Genomic DNA, 15818 nt, shown 5'->3' with positions numbered 1-15818 from the left:
GTGTATTTGAAATAACATATAACATTTGTTAAAAATAAATATTATTAAAAACTATAGGTATCATAATAATAAAAAATAACAATAAAAATGAAAAACAAAAAAATTTATTTTTATGCACCCGCAGATGTATTGTGAAACACCCGACATGGAAATCAAAAAGGCGCGTCCCTTGACACTGAATACTCCAGCCATGGAAATCGATCATACCAGCTGTTACTAAAATGGCACCCAGACTTCGCTGGAAATTTTATTCTCGGTTGCTTTGGAACGTCTTCTTTTCCAATGTCACCTGGTACTCCTGTCTTTTCAGAGCATCTTGGTACTGCATCCGTTGTGTTGCCCGCTGTGGTTTTGATACCATTGTCAGTCGTAGTAGTGTCGGAACCATCAAGCAATTTGTCTTTTTTGATCAAATATTTATCCATTTTTCCTACGTTTGTTTGTTTGATTCATATGAATACAATTTAGGATAATATATGTCTATTAGTATTTATAATCAACCAATCAAATCTTTTGAATTTTGAGACGGGACAGATTACAATCCAGTATCAGACCAATAATTTTGTTACCAATGACGCGTTACTGCAGCCTTTTTATGATTTTCAATAAACTCAATTGTATCAAATTGTCTATTCTAATGTAATTAAATTTAAAAATGTTATGAAAAGCTATGATGTAAAGCTATGATGTCTGGTTTCATCCTCAGCTAAGTATAAAGAGAAAGATATTTAAAAACAGTTCTTAAGTAGGTCTACAGATAGGAATAGTTAGTATTTTGTTGAACCATTTCGCATAACGCAGCCCTGAAAGCCATAACCTTATTTTTCGTTACGTATATCAAAATATCGAAATAATCATCATATGATCGACAATGCAAGATCAGCTGACTGGTGCACTTACTCCACCATAAAATGCCTGACCAGAATGACCACTGTTGGCTATTCACTCAGACTCAGTTACCTGCCGCTCCTATTAATTCAGGAAAAAGAAAAGGTGTATTTTAAAAAAGTGACCGGTACATTTTTCTAGGGGAAGGGGGGCAAGATTTTATTTCACTCCCCTCCCCCCTCCCTTGGCTACGGGCCTGAAACCAAACGAAACCAAGATCAGAACGAGTTTGGAAGAATGAAGGAGATCGAGTAACTCACGCCACACCATCCAGGGCCGAGTTTCACTGCCATGCCATTCGACCCGACCAGGTCTAACGAAGAATCAACAATCAAACCAACAACACAGAATCATCCAATTTGAACCAACCCAACTACCAACTACTACGACTACCAACAACTACCTAGTTTGCGATATCAGCATCCGCTGGAAGCGAACGTTAACTTGTCATCTACCTATATACCTACCTACCTGCAGATCGACACAACAGATTTAGGAGCTGCATTGAATGTACGACCGAATTGTCTATGTAACCTGATTGTATTTAAGTGTACATAAAGTTTAACTTATTACTTCTTGGCATTTCCAACACCATACTTTACCCACAGCAGAGTTGAGTAGTTACTCCTCTGCCATGTAGCGATTCCGCTACAGTTGGTGTCAGAAGTGGGATAAATTGTATTTTGTTGGATATATTTTGTATTAATTATTTAGATTTATTTTATAGAATTATAGAATTATATTAATGAAATTTTGAGCTGATTTAATTGTAAGCCATATTTCTATTTTGATACATTCGACGGTTACTCTGTCGGTTACACTTCGATTGAGTTTCCACCTTGAGGGCTTTAAGCTATCTTGGTTTAACACGTAGGTTAGATACGCACGTTGTCCTCAATTGAGTTCTATGACCCGAAAGTACATTTTAATTCTTGCACTGGTCTTCTTATAGAAGCCAATCACTTGTACTTTTCTCAATAGGATATCGGCACTTTATATTTCACATAGGATAGGGTTGCACGACGCTCTTTTTGCCGTAAAAAGTGAAAATAGAGCTCACAAGCGCCTTGTTTTAAGACATATTATTTATTATTAATATACATTTTCCTCTGTCCAGAGAAGTTACTTTACATTTCTCATTGTTTTTCATAAACATTGCCGGAGTAGGGAAGTCGATTAATATACAGACCGCAACTGTGGAAGAATTAAAACAGATAAGATTTGAAGGAGATAAAATAGCTGAACGTATAGTTCAAATTCAAAATATGTCTACACAGTTTGTAACCTTGTCGACACAAATGGCACAAGTACAAAAACGAATGGACATAATGGAAGACAAATCAAGACCTAGTGTAGATTTACCAGTTTTACCCACCATGACTAGTAAATTGACTACAACAAACCAAGACTCTAAATATGTTCTACCTAGAACATTGAAGGATACGCCAAACGCCGTAAAAATCGAGCTTGAGCGTTACGAGTCAAAACCAGTAAAACAAATTGACAATAAATTCAAGGCCACAGTAATAAAACTGACTCGGACAATACCGACATGGACAAGTCTGATGGAATCGGACCATACACGTAGGCGACACAGAAATAGACGAAGACGGCATAGCCTAAGTCCACAGAAACCAAAAATGCCAACCTTCTCCGGCGACCCTAAAGGAGCCATTTATGTTGCATTTCGCGAGAATCGCTCGACATCAAGAATAGTCGAATACAAAAAGAATAGATCGATTAATGGACTGTTTAAGAAATTCGACTCTTGAATACGCAGATAAGCTTTCTTCTGATCTATCGTATAGAAGAAGGAATTAAACATTCGTTTTAGCGAGAAGGAAGAACCTGTTTCTGCTAGGCGCGAATTACAATCGCTACACAACTATAGACCAAATCTCTTGCGGAATTTGCTCAACGTGTTCAAACTTTGGCCATGGACGGTTATACATCGACGCTAGCAGTAAAACTAGAAATCAAATAGCCATTGAATGCTTTCTCCGTGGTTGTAAGGAGAGGGATGCAGCGCAAAAAGCTATGGAAAAGAATCCGAAATCAGTTCAAGACGCTTTGAAACATATGAGACTATTTTTAGCAAACCAGTAAAGTCTATTTGGCTCCAAGAACTTTTCACATCAACAAGTTAATTTTAAGACCGAATCGGACACAGAATCTACTAAAAACACCAGTGAGATCAATCTTGATACTCTACACGAAAAGATAGGAAAACAACTTGATTCTGTACTTGGGAAACAATTTGATTCTGTACTTGGGAAACAACTTGATTCTGTACTTGGGAAACAACTTGATTCAATGCTTGGCAAACGGCTAGATTCTATCGTTGACAAATTGACCGAGTTAATCAAAGCAAATAATGTTGATAGAAACAAAGGCGAAGTTCCCTCTTATAATGACTTCAAATACAATCGGCGAATACAGGGGGGCTAGGCAGAGTTTCCCTAGATAGTCTGAACGGGACAGATCTATAGCCAAGAACAGGATCGTGAACCACCTCATCATTATAACGATAGACGTTCCAGTAACAGGTACTATAGTGTAAGACGCGGTGACAGGACAGAGTCGGATACTGAACACTCTCAGTCTGACTCCGGACGATCTCGAAGACAAGGAAAGAACTGCTATGCTTACATTGGCTAACGAAAATATAAAACGTATAATGGACGATTAATTTTTAAAGAAATGATTAAACTTTCAGGATTAGGAGACCAACCTGTTTATGCGCGACGCGTTTCAGGTATGTCAATTAAAATAGGTAACAAATATTTTGATTGGGATGTGTATGATTGCTATGGACGATGACATAATTTTAGGCTTAGACTTTTTGGCGCATCATAAATGTGTAATAAATATAGAGCGCCCTTCAGTTCAAATCGGCAACGACACAATCAACGCTGATTTACGATCATACGCTAGTAAAGACGATTTATCTGAAGTATTAGTCAGTAAACGGATAACAATACCTCAAAATTCAGTAGGTTTATGTCGAGCAGAACTTTGAGACAAATCGAAGGAGATTTCGTGTCTGAACCTAATCCTAGTAATAAAAAGGGTTTGTTGGTTTCCTCAACCCTAGGGAAGTCCAGATATACCATATTTCGGGTAATAAATGACTCTGATTCATGCAAGACATAAAAAAAAAAGGACATCATATAGGAAATGCTGAGAGGATATTCGAAAAAAAAATTAGACCAGAATCAATTCTAATTCATTTTCGCCAACTTCTAGTTTTCGAAGTGACATAAGTAGATTGGGTAATCAGAAAGAAAGACGGTTCATTACGATGGTGCATCGATTTTAGAGCCTTGAATAATATAACGGTTAAAGATAGAAACTAAAGAATGTTCATTTATCTAAATATTTATCCTAGTTTAAAAGTGGCAAAACAGTAATATGGGTGGTTCTGAAGTTTTTTTCATTTGTCGTATTGTAATAATATTTCTCCATAGGAATTTTTATTTTGGTCTGTAGGCATGATGCTTATGCTTGTGTAATCGCGAAAAATAATAAGTCAGGAGTCTGTGATGATCTGCCTATCTTGTGATTGCCTGATAAATGAATAATAAACGTTTTCCATGGCTTTCTTATTAAAGCAAATTACATCTATTCAGTTATTCATTGAAAATTTACGTTCGCAGACACCATGTGTTATAACATGATTTACGTCCCTTGAGGGAATCCGGTAATTTTCCTTGTGTCGCTGTCGTTGATTGGCTGAATAGCGAGGATGAGTCAAAAAGTTCAATTTTCTTATTGTCTGCTGGCTATCGTCTGCGGACTTGATCTTTGCTATTGTCTGCCCAGTTGATCTCAGCCCCAAAATAAAATGTGAAGTGAACGAATCAACCGGAAACGTAAAGCATAGCCAATGGTTGTGTTCGATTGGTTGTGTTTGTCCCTTACGCCAACAGACCAACTACTCTATCGAATAATATGGACTAATTCATAATCATAATATGAAGCCTTCAAATCTTTGGTCAAAACAAAATTAATGCAAACTCTTTGATGTAAGTCATCAACGTGTCATGAAATATTAGATGACATTCTAGTCCAAAGACCAACACTTGGTTGGTGTGTGGGCAGAGTGTTTGTTTTGGTTTTCGGACTAATCTTTACGACAACCTGAAATTAGAAATAAGACTAAATCAAATATGATCAAACGATGCCGCAGAGAACCAATATCACAGAGCATTTTAAATTTACTAGGCATACAGGCCTATTATGATCAGTAAACTAGTTCTCTTGTAAGTAGAATTATATAAACAGAGTTTTTGTCTTCTTTTTTTAATTTTTGTTGTTCTTATTCTTTTGCTTAGAGAATTTATAGTCTTAGACATGTAGTCTATAGACCTGCTAGAAAACGGTATGAATAGTATGAACGTGATTTTACATGTACCGGTAAACTATATCTAGAGCCTAGTTGTAAAATAAGAAAGGCTGTTGAGATGATGAAATTTTTCTTTTTTTGTACTATTGCACATGAATAAATGCCTGTGAAAAAGAAACTGCCTGGTTCACGGCTAACTATCCACTGGGATCTTATAATAACTTGCAAAGTCTACAATCCTTCCAGAGCTTCCATTTCAGCAATGGGGTTGTCATTCTAAAACTATCATTACCTCAAAGCAACTGGTATTTGTGAATATAAGGATTCATTTTATCTGCTAAATTTAGTCTAAATTAAAACAAATGCAAAATTTCTTATGTCCAAGACATTGGTACTGGTATGGTTTTTTTTATTTGTCTTCTGGATTCCTTGCTTTGAGCTACATTTCATGTGTACCAACTAGGCAATGATCACTGATTATGTTATTATTTTCTTTGAAAGAGTTTGATCCATGAAAAAGTTACACGTTTGGATATCCTAATGAGTCAAACTGATGGTTATACATTTTTTGACCAAGTTTTATCTCCAATCTATGAGGTATTGGTAGTATTCTAGTAAGACTTCGAGAGTAGTATTATTATTAATGCTCTGAGTTTCTGAATAAATTTCACATTAAATTCAGTGTACCACAGTATATCAACCTTAATCAGCTGTGTATGTTCTAGTTTATTGATTTCTATTTGTAGATGGCTTATGAAGGTGGATGTATAGTATGCAGTTAGCAGACAGAAACAAGCATTTCAACATGGCCTCAGTGTTCAAAACTTATCGTTCACATATCAAGATTGTAATATTTGTGTTGGTTATTGTTATATCTTGGAATATTTTGGGTATAATGATTCAAGGTGACAGTGCAGTCAAATGGTATTTCAAAAAGGCTCCATGTCAACAGTCTGAAGAAACATTGACAGAATTAAAGAAGTTAACTTTTATCATGCATGATGTATTACAGAATTTAGGAGTAGCCCATGCAGTGTGTTATGGAACTCTGTGGGGTGTACTAAGATCTGGTAAACTGTTGCCATGGGATAATAATATAGACATGTGTGTTATGTATGAAGAAATTAATAAAATAGATAAAGAACTGTTACAAAAAAGATTCAAAGATATTGGTGTAGAAATGAGCTTTTCATCCAAAATGGGTCATTATGAATTGAAATATCAGACAGTTAATGGATATATCAATGTATTTGATAAAGAGTTTTTTCGATTTCGTAGCTCTTCATTGAAACAGATTGGATGGAATAATTTTCTTTTTTCCAGTAATAATGAACTTTCTATTCCGAGCCATTTACTAGAAGCACCATTTCCAAAAATCAAGTTTTATGATAAAGAAATTCCAGTGCCAAAAGGTGACTTTGAAATTTTAAAAAGTTTTTATCCTGATAATTGGTGGATGGAAGTAAAGCCTTTAGGATGCTTGTAATTGAAAATTCTTTACCATTTTGTAGACTATTATTTTATCAATAGGTGATAAGGGGTATTTGATTTCTTTTTTTTTTGTTTCATTTTCATTGCTACATTATAGAAAATTTCTATCCTAAGTATGATTTTGCTGCATTTTATGTTCAGAGTCACATGCCAGAAGCTACTACTTTTTGAATTATATATTTAAAGAAATGGATAGTTCTTATTTTGACTTAACACATAGATTTTTGGAATATGTTTGCAAGGTAAAGCAACATGCCAAGAAAAAAAGACCATCAAAAATTGTAGTCAATTCATGATACATGTATAAATTTTTATTTTGGGGATTTTGAGGTATTTGAAACTATATCTTATACTTTTCAAATTTGTTTTATGTTTCTACTGCCTTTTAACAAAAATATAGTTGTAGGCCTACTCTTGATTTTTAAACTGTCAAATATTCATTTGATTACATCATGGTAATTTTATGTTGAAGATGAGAATGATTTTAACAATTATGTGTTATTATAACATTGCTTAAATCATTAGTCTTTCATGCTTTTCCATTATTATAATGATTCAAGGTGACAGTGCAGTCAAATGGTATTTCAAACAGGCTCCATGTCAACAGTCTGAGGAAATATTTACAGAATTAACTGTTGCCATGGGATAATAATATAAACGTGTGTTATGCATGAAGAAATTAATAAAATAGATAAAGAACTGTTACAAAAAAAATATTGGAATAACATTCCAATGAATTAGGAGATATATACTCATCCTTGAATATTTTTGTACCTTTTTTTCAGGTATATCAGGATTATTTTCATAATACAATTTAATGGTAGTTTTTAGACACCTATGAAAATTTAGGTCATCACTACCATCGCCCCTAATTTTGATTTTTCAATAGATTTTGATTAAACTTGGTGTGCTTATGTAAAGGTCTTGAACAAGTTATATTTTTTATTGAGAGGATATGAATTTCATATCTGTATGTATTTTGCTATTGGGATCAATCCTACTCTTTATGTGCAATTAAAAGTGAATACTCTTTCTGCAGACAGCTGATTTTGTCATTCATGTCCACTTTCAATGACATTGGAATGTAAGGAGGTAAAAGACAACATGTTTTACAGGTCATACTTGGTTTACATTTATTATTAAATGTCAAGAAATAGCAATTATTATCCCTCTCCAGTCAAAATCTCATAAACATGGTGATATTTATTACATAGATGTATATAACGAGTTATAGACTTGTATCAGTTCTAAATTAATATTCCGGGACATACATCAAATAATTTTGGTTAGAGTTGGGCAATATGATAGCATCAAATAAAACTGGTATGAGAAAAAAAATCTCACATCGCCTAACTCTACTTAGGTTGTATCTTATTTGATCTCTGTTATATAGGTTATATTGTATATATTTAATTTGTATGTAATTCTAATTATAATTATGAGATTAATAATTGACTAATTTAATAATGAAGACGATATTGGTTAACACCATAATGTTTAATCAATAATATAGGTTATACCATATTGTTTAGCTATAAATAGTAACTAAGAGGCAATTCACAAGAAAGTGCACGCATATTGCAATTCAGAAAACTTTCAGAAAATTGCATATTTATTATTAGGGCCTGTTTTTCTTGCTTATAAAGTTCCTCAATAGTAGAAATATGTTATTGCTTGGGCAGCCTTATGAAACATAATTATACATATATATTATAGTTTTTCAGAATTCATGATAATTTAATCCCATTTCTGTGAAAGAATAAAATATATGAATAAAACACTTCAGTGTGAATTTAGAAGTATTTAATCTTATCAAGTAAGGGTTTTATGCAAATGACGTCTTAGTGAACAGATCATGATATAATAACCCAATATGTAACTGACAGTAAATTTATATATCAATAAATTCAAACTGATTCAAAATTCATCACCGAGAATTTGTATTTTAGTCAATAAAGACTCTAAAATCATTCTGACAACCACCAGTGGTGGTATGTTAACTTTTCTGCCAAGCTATCTTTATCAGAATTAGACAAGACACTAGTTTAGCTTTATCTGATATTAAAGAGAATGTAGGCCCTCTTACTAGTTTTCAAATTTCATAATTTTTATAAACATTTTATTGCTTTCTGTCTCAATTCAATAATATGCCAATGTTGCTTTTTGTTATATATTTATACGGTTACATGGAAATGCGGTCGTTTATTGCCATTGCTGTTGGTCTGTCTGTCAACATTTGTTGTGGGCACAATAGAGACTTCAGTTTTCATCTGATTTTGATGAAACTTGGTGTGATCATTGGAATTAATAAAATCTAGGTCAAGTTTGAATTTGACGACTTTTCGATAAACATATTTTCCCTTTGACAAAATATATTTGTGGGAACAATAGGAGCTACAATTTTCAATGGATTTTGATGAAACTTGGGAGAATTGGATTGATAAGATCTCGGCCAAGTTCAATTTGACAGATTTTTGACGAACGGTTTTGGAGTTATTGACCTTGAATTTATGTCAAAATTTGTTTGTTGGCACTATAGAATCTAAAATTTTTGATGGACTTTGATGGAACTTGGTGTGAGCATGAAATTGATAAGATCTCCTTCAAGTTTGAATTTTATGAATTTTCAATGAACGTTTTTTAGTTATTACCCTTAACTCCGTCAGACTACAGTTTCCATCTGCTTAAAGTGAAATTTGTTGCGATCAAATATATTGATGAGATCTTGTACAGTTCAGATTTCTTTGTTGAACGGTTAAATGGTTGAGTTGTTGCCCTTGACTAAGTCAAAACGCATTAACACATACAAATTTGTGGTATCATATATATATATTATTTGATATATTGGATAAGTTTTTATTAAACTAAAAGGTTAAAATGTCAAATTTGTACATGCGCCTGGTAGAGTCCATTTGTCATTCCATTTGTCATTCCATTTGAATAATATGGAATCAGTGATAAGATCTTGAGTAAGGAGTACTTTTCTGAGTTAAAATAGAAACTTGACAGATTAATCATTATGGTTCATGTTGCTCCTTATTGAGTCTAGAAATTTAACAAAGCTGTATGTTAAACTTTCCTGGCAAGCTATCTTTATCTGATCCCAATAAAACTTCAAAGTTTCCCAGTCTAAGTTGAAATTGGTAATTATCAGATGAACGGTAAGGAGTTATTACCCTTGACTTAGAAAAACAAGTCAAAATTGGCTTGAAGGCATGATAGAGACTACAGTTTTTCTCCAATCTTGATGAAACCTGGTATGCATATATATATATTGATGAAATCTCGGTCAAGTTCGAAATTGGATATAATCTGATGAAAGGTTTTAAGGTTATTGCCACTGTATGACGGATTTTGACGAAACTTGGCATGAGTGTTGGTTATCACCCATGGATAAACCGTTTTGAAAAATTGAAAAATATTTAGTATGAGTTATTGCCCTTGTTCTTGAAAACGCGTTAAAATTTTAGCTTGTAAACACTCTAGAAGGGACAATTCTTGACGGATTTTGACGAAACTTGGCATGAGCGTTTGTTATCACCCAAGGATAAACCCTATAGAAAATCAGAAAAATCGAAAAATATTTAGTATGAGTTATTGCCCTTGCTATTGAAAACTCGTTCAATTTTTAGCACATGATCACTTTGATGAAACTTGGTGTGAATGTTCGTAATCTCCCAAGAATGAACCCTATTGAAAGTCAGAAAAATTGAAAAATATTGAGTATGAGTTATTGCCCTTGTTCTTGAAACCGCTTTCAAATTTAGCTCTTAAACACTTAAAGGCATGATTCTTTCTGGATTTTGACAAAACTTGGTTTTAGATTGAAGATTGAATATTTGCCTTTTAAAGTTTTCACGAGCTAAAAATTGAACACATTTTCAAGAACAACTCATACTCAATATTATTCAGTATCGCCCTAAAGAATATTTCATACTGGTGATTGTTACTGTACTGCTAATTATTTTTATTCAAAATCAAAGCTAACATTGGGCGTATATTACCTTACCTGGCAAGCTATCTTTGTCTATGCTACAGCATTATGTTTTGTACATGCACATACTAACGCAATAAACTTATCTATTGTAATCTAATTACATTCTGTCAGCTGTTACACATAATGATAGGACAGTAAGTCAGAAATCTTAAAAATAACTATCAATATCAAAAACAGACACAGAAAATACTAGTTTACCATATCTTCACACTCAGTTAAGAGCTTGAAGAATGACATTATAAGTAACCTAAGTTTTTTCCAAACTATGTTTGACATAAATGGGTAGTTCAGATCTAGATAATTGTATTTGTGTAAATAACAGGTTCCAAAGCAATAAATACTTTATTAACATAAACAACTTAAATATATATTTGCCCAAAGATATACAATTAACAATTAACAGAATATGAAACAATACCCTAGATATCTTAAAACATAATTGGTGTGAATTTGGCGTACAATACTCCCCGTACATGACGTGCCTTTAACTCAACTATATCTGACGTCCGCCTATCACATGATCAATTAAAATGGCGGACTACTACAGTGATAGTTCAGTCACTGAGGAGGGAATGCAGTTGTTATTGTAGTTAAGTCATATACTGCCATTTTCTCTCCATGTGCGGGCACCTTTACCATTAACCCCAAGGAGATCTTAAGGTTACATAACTTTTACCACACTAAAACACCCTTTGAATTAACTCAGGAAAGGGTTGAAAAAAATAATTGGTGAAAAAGTATCAAAAGAATGAAATAATGATGCATTTTTCTTCAATGTTAGTTTTGGTTGTTAACATTATGACACAGACTTTCTGTCAAGACTTATGATGGGCTGTATTTGCTAGAGTACATTCCAATCAAATTATTGATTTACTAATGATAAATGATAAAGGTAACTATTGTCAAGCTATAAGAAGTTCTTAATCGCTTGACATTATAAAGATGAGATATCAATTATAAAATTTTCTACAAACACAATAAATCAAGTCAGTGTCTTATATTACCAAACATGAATGAATATTCTGCCATTTTTCAATCAAAACATTAATATATTATATTAATATTATATTATTAATTAATTATATACACTTCCACACAATCCATTATCTCTGGACAACAATTCCTACAACTTAATCATGCTATTATGTTATTATATCGCACAATAACAGTTCTTTCAATTATTCAAAATTATAATTTATATCTCAGAACAATGATTCCACCAATTATACCATAATACTCTTTAAGATATATATTTCTGAACAACAGTTCTTCAAATTTTATCACAAAATTGTTATTTAATTTGATAAAACTACTGTTATTTTACATTTATTTCTCAAGCATTGTATTATTTCAGTCTTTTCAGAATTTACATTGTTGTAATTTCTCTTTGCATACAGCAAAAACATTTATAGTACCATTTCAATTTAATCTTTATTACTCAAATTGATATTTGATGTAAAAGAAGTATGTTCTTATCTTGTGACCATGGCCAGTGCTTCTATAAGAGAGTCTCTTCTGTACACCCAACACAGTTCTTCCATTTATATCCCACTACTGTTAAAATTTATATCTCCAGGGAAAAGTTTTTCCATTTATATCTCACTACTTTTTCAATTTATATCTTAGAATAACAGTTCTTCCATTTATATCTCTACTGTTACAAATTTATATCTCCGGGGAAAAGTTTTTCCATTTATATCTCACTACTTTTATGATTTATATCTCAGAATAACAGTTTTTCCATTTATATCTCACTAATATTAAGATTTATAACTCAGTCAACTGTTCTTCCAATTATATCGCACTTCCTGTTACTACTATGATTTATATTAATATTAGCTATGTCAACTTACCAAAAGGGTTGACGAATTGACAAACCCTGTTATAGATTGACATCAGATGTTATGGAAGGATAACCATGCCATGCCTCGCTAGCAACACTGCCAGTGTTTATTTAAATGGAGTTTAAATTTGAAAAAGCGTTTAGTAATGAACTTAAGAGCTTAAAGCAAAAACAGTATCTTTAATTTACTTTCAAAAAAGCTGTTATGATTTGTACATGACATGTAATTTTGATAACACCGTTTCTATTGAGGCTCGATCATCAATACATTTCTAAAAATATAAAATGATAACTTTTAATACAATTGATTTTAAAGGGACAGGTTCGCTATTTAGGTCTCAGAAATATGTTAGTAGTATCCATAATTACTAGAAATATAAAATCACATAATTCCTTCAAAAATAGTTAAAATGAGAATTTGAAATTATATTTCTATATTTGGCAGAGTCTCAAAAAAGACGAGTCATCTTTTTAACTTCAAACGCGGATAACTCTGGACACACATGGATTTGTGAACACAATTACTGATTGGCTTAGCTAAATGACAATTCCCTCTGAGACTAAGATACGATTAGTCCAGTCTAATTAAAATTATTAACTTTTATTTTTAATATAGCCACTTCAGTAAGGGTCTAATGAAGACACTCTTAAAAGATTGTCAAATTAACCTCTAACCTGATCAACGCCGAACGTTCAAAAGTAGCTGTATTAAAAATAAAAAACTAATAAAAAATGAAACGAAAGGTTAGTCTTATTTTAATTAGACTGTGACTGGTCAAACCCATGGCGAACCTCTCCCATTAGCACACAATGTTAATTTCTTATTTGAGAAGGTATGTGGACCAAAAGAGATAATTTCATAACTTTATCTCAAAAGATACCAATAGGTGAAATTTATAGACAGATCTAGCCTTTTTTGTACACTAATAACATTTCTATTTTTTAAGCATCACAACGTAAACACATTCTACAATACTTACTTGCCAAAGTAAGTCCAATATTGGCTGATATTTTTTCCACATTTTTGGTAGATCTGGCATTGGCCCTGATTTCATCTGAAAATAAACGGTTCAATTAATTTCAGTTTTATAATCATTAAGAACATAATAATCAGTCTTGTTGTATCTACTTAAATAACAACTGACTGTTATTAGACTGGTGTTAACATACAAATGGTATAGTGAGGTGGTGTGTGGTTAAAGGCACTGGATACTTGATGTAGTAGAAAAAAGAGGAAGCAAATGTGTGTTATAGGTCTTTACATAAGGGAACAATTAGTTACTTCAATTTACTGTATCAATAATCAGTACCACATTGATACCAGACCTTGCAGACGTAGCTTTAAAATGGAAGATTCTGACCAGAGTTTTGAAAACTTACTTCTTTCCACATTTGATCTTTCTTTAGATGATACAAATGATGAAAGACAGGAAATGACATACAAAGTTCATACAATAAACAAGCGCAACCCCAGCTGTCTGACTTTTCATTGATTTCAGCACAATTATCATCGATCTGAAATGATTCATTGACAACACTTAGCTATGGCTTTGGATTGTTTTCAAAATCTTTTTTTTTTTAAAATATTTTTGAAATGGCATTGCATTGATGGGATTTAGTGTTGTTTAAACTCAAGTTAACAACCAACTTACAAACTGATATTTATTATAAAAATATCATCAAAGATGTGTTTTTTTATTTTTCAGTGTCAAATTAAGCAAACTAATTGATTAATAATTGGTGTTTCTAATAAATTATCATGTCATCTTAATCATATCATTATATTCTTATTGCACATAATTTAGGGTTTTAACCAATCATATATGTCAATTTATGGACATGTGAGACAAATTGGTATTTTCCAAGTCATTAGATCACCTCTACTTTCTCATGGTATTAGTATTAGCAATAAGGGAACCCATCTTTAAAATATATTTTAAGTGTGGAAAAACGTTTTGACATTATTCTATAACTAAAAAACACAAGGGGTATATTATGGTATAACTCACTTCTTTAATAACAAAGCACATAACGTTTCAGCACAATTTTCACGTGTTGTTATCAGATGATGAAATGAAGTAGTGGGGGTAAACTTCTAAATGTCGTTCAAATCTTATGACAATATTCTAAGTTTTTGATTAAATTTATCATGACAGTTACATTTATATCTTTTTCTGATTTGAAAGAATAACAATAAAGGAGATAAAGAGCATTTCTTGTTGAAATGAACTACACGTACTTAGATTTCAATTCTGAAACATGTCTCACATAGGTGACATTGAGCTCTATCAGCTTATTATATAAATCATGCATGAACATTTTAAGCTCAGGTAAATCAATGTGAATGGTAAATTAAGAGTACTACCTCTGGAGGGACTATAGTAGGTGGTAAGAGTTGTTTGATTTCGTGATATTCCATCTGTCTATGTGATGATAAAACTGAACATGATAAATCTGTAATCTTTAAACAATCATTAGGATAGTCATTGACCATTATCATATTTTTACCTGAAAAACAATAAACATTAATAATAATTATAAACAATAAACTGGCTCAACTAGATGAAAGCGGGCCACTGGACCTAAGTAAGTGCAGTTAATATTTTTTTCACATATGTTCTCCTACATTTGTTTCTGGTGATGGGGGAAACGTGGAATTGGTTCAACCAGTCCTTATGATAGTTGAGCCATTGACACTAAATATAAACAAACAAAATATAATAGGCTACTAAGCCAGGTTATAAATCATCCACTTCGGTTTTGTAAAATATATGCTTCTAACAAGATTATGTTCCATGTGAATATCATATCAATAATAGGGTGTAATAACTTTGTTACATAGCTTAGAGTATGTCCACATGAGATACAATCAAAATGAAAGCAAAATGTGCAGTTAGAAAATAATAACCTGATGACTGAGCACAAGCAAATTGTGGACATATGGACGAAAAAAAATTGTGACAATTACATTGTTTTATGAAAGATTCACAAAGATCTAACTGTTTTTTCAATTAAACCTTTTTAATGTGTCTTCTAATTCGGCACATATTTTCTTTATTTTTTGAATGGTTGTATAAAATATAACAAATACTTACTAGTCCATTTCAGATATATAATATCAAATTTATGTAAGTGTAGAACTCCAGTTAATATGTGACACATCCATAGACATATATCTTTTTCATTGTCTGGTATTTTAAGTAGTATTTCATTGAATGGAATTCCTAGACAAATCAACAATTTCATTCAAAAAA

General features: G+C 32.3%; 1 protein-coding gene across 1 annotated transcript; it reads left to right on the top strand.

Annotated features, from left to right (window-relative positions):
* Positions 1-6038: 6038 nt before the first annotated feature.
* Positions 6039-7542, top strand: LOTGIDRAFT_155613 (hypothetical protein; the record flags this gene model as incomplete). The annotated part of the gene is made up of 2 exons (XM_009067148.1): positions 6039-6695; positions 7510-7542. 2 exons carry the CDS (start codon positions 6039-6041, stop codon positions 7540-7542), a joined length of 690 nt encoding a protein of 229 aa, XP_009065396.1.
* Positions 7543-15818: the final 8276 nt, after the last annotated feature.

The sequence above is a fragment of the Lottia gigantea genome (genome assembly GCF_000327385.1).
Source record: "Lottia gigantea unplaced genomic scaffold LOTGIsca_8, whole genome shotgun sequence".
Taxonomy (NCBI): Eukaryota; Metazoa; Mollusca; class Gastropoda; family Lottiidae; genus Lottia; species Lottia gigantea.
The sequence above is the reverse complement of the archived record's forward strand: the minus strand, read 5'-3'. Positions and strand labels throughout refer to the sequence as shown.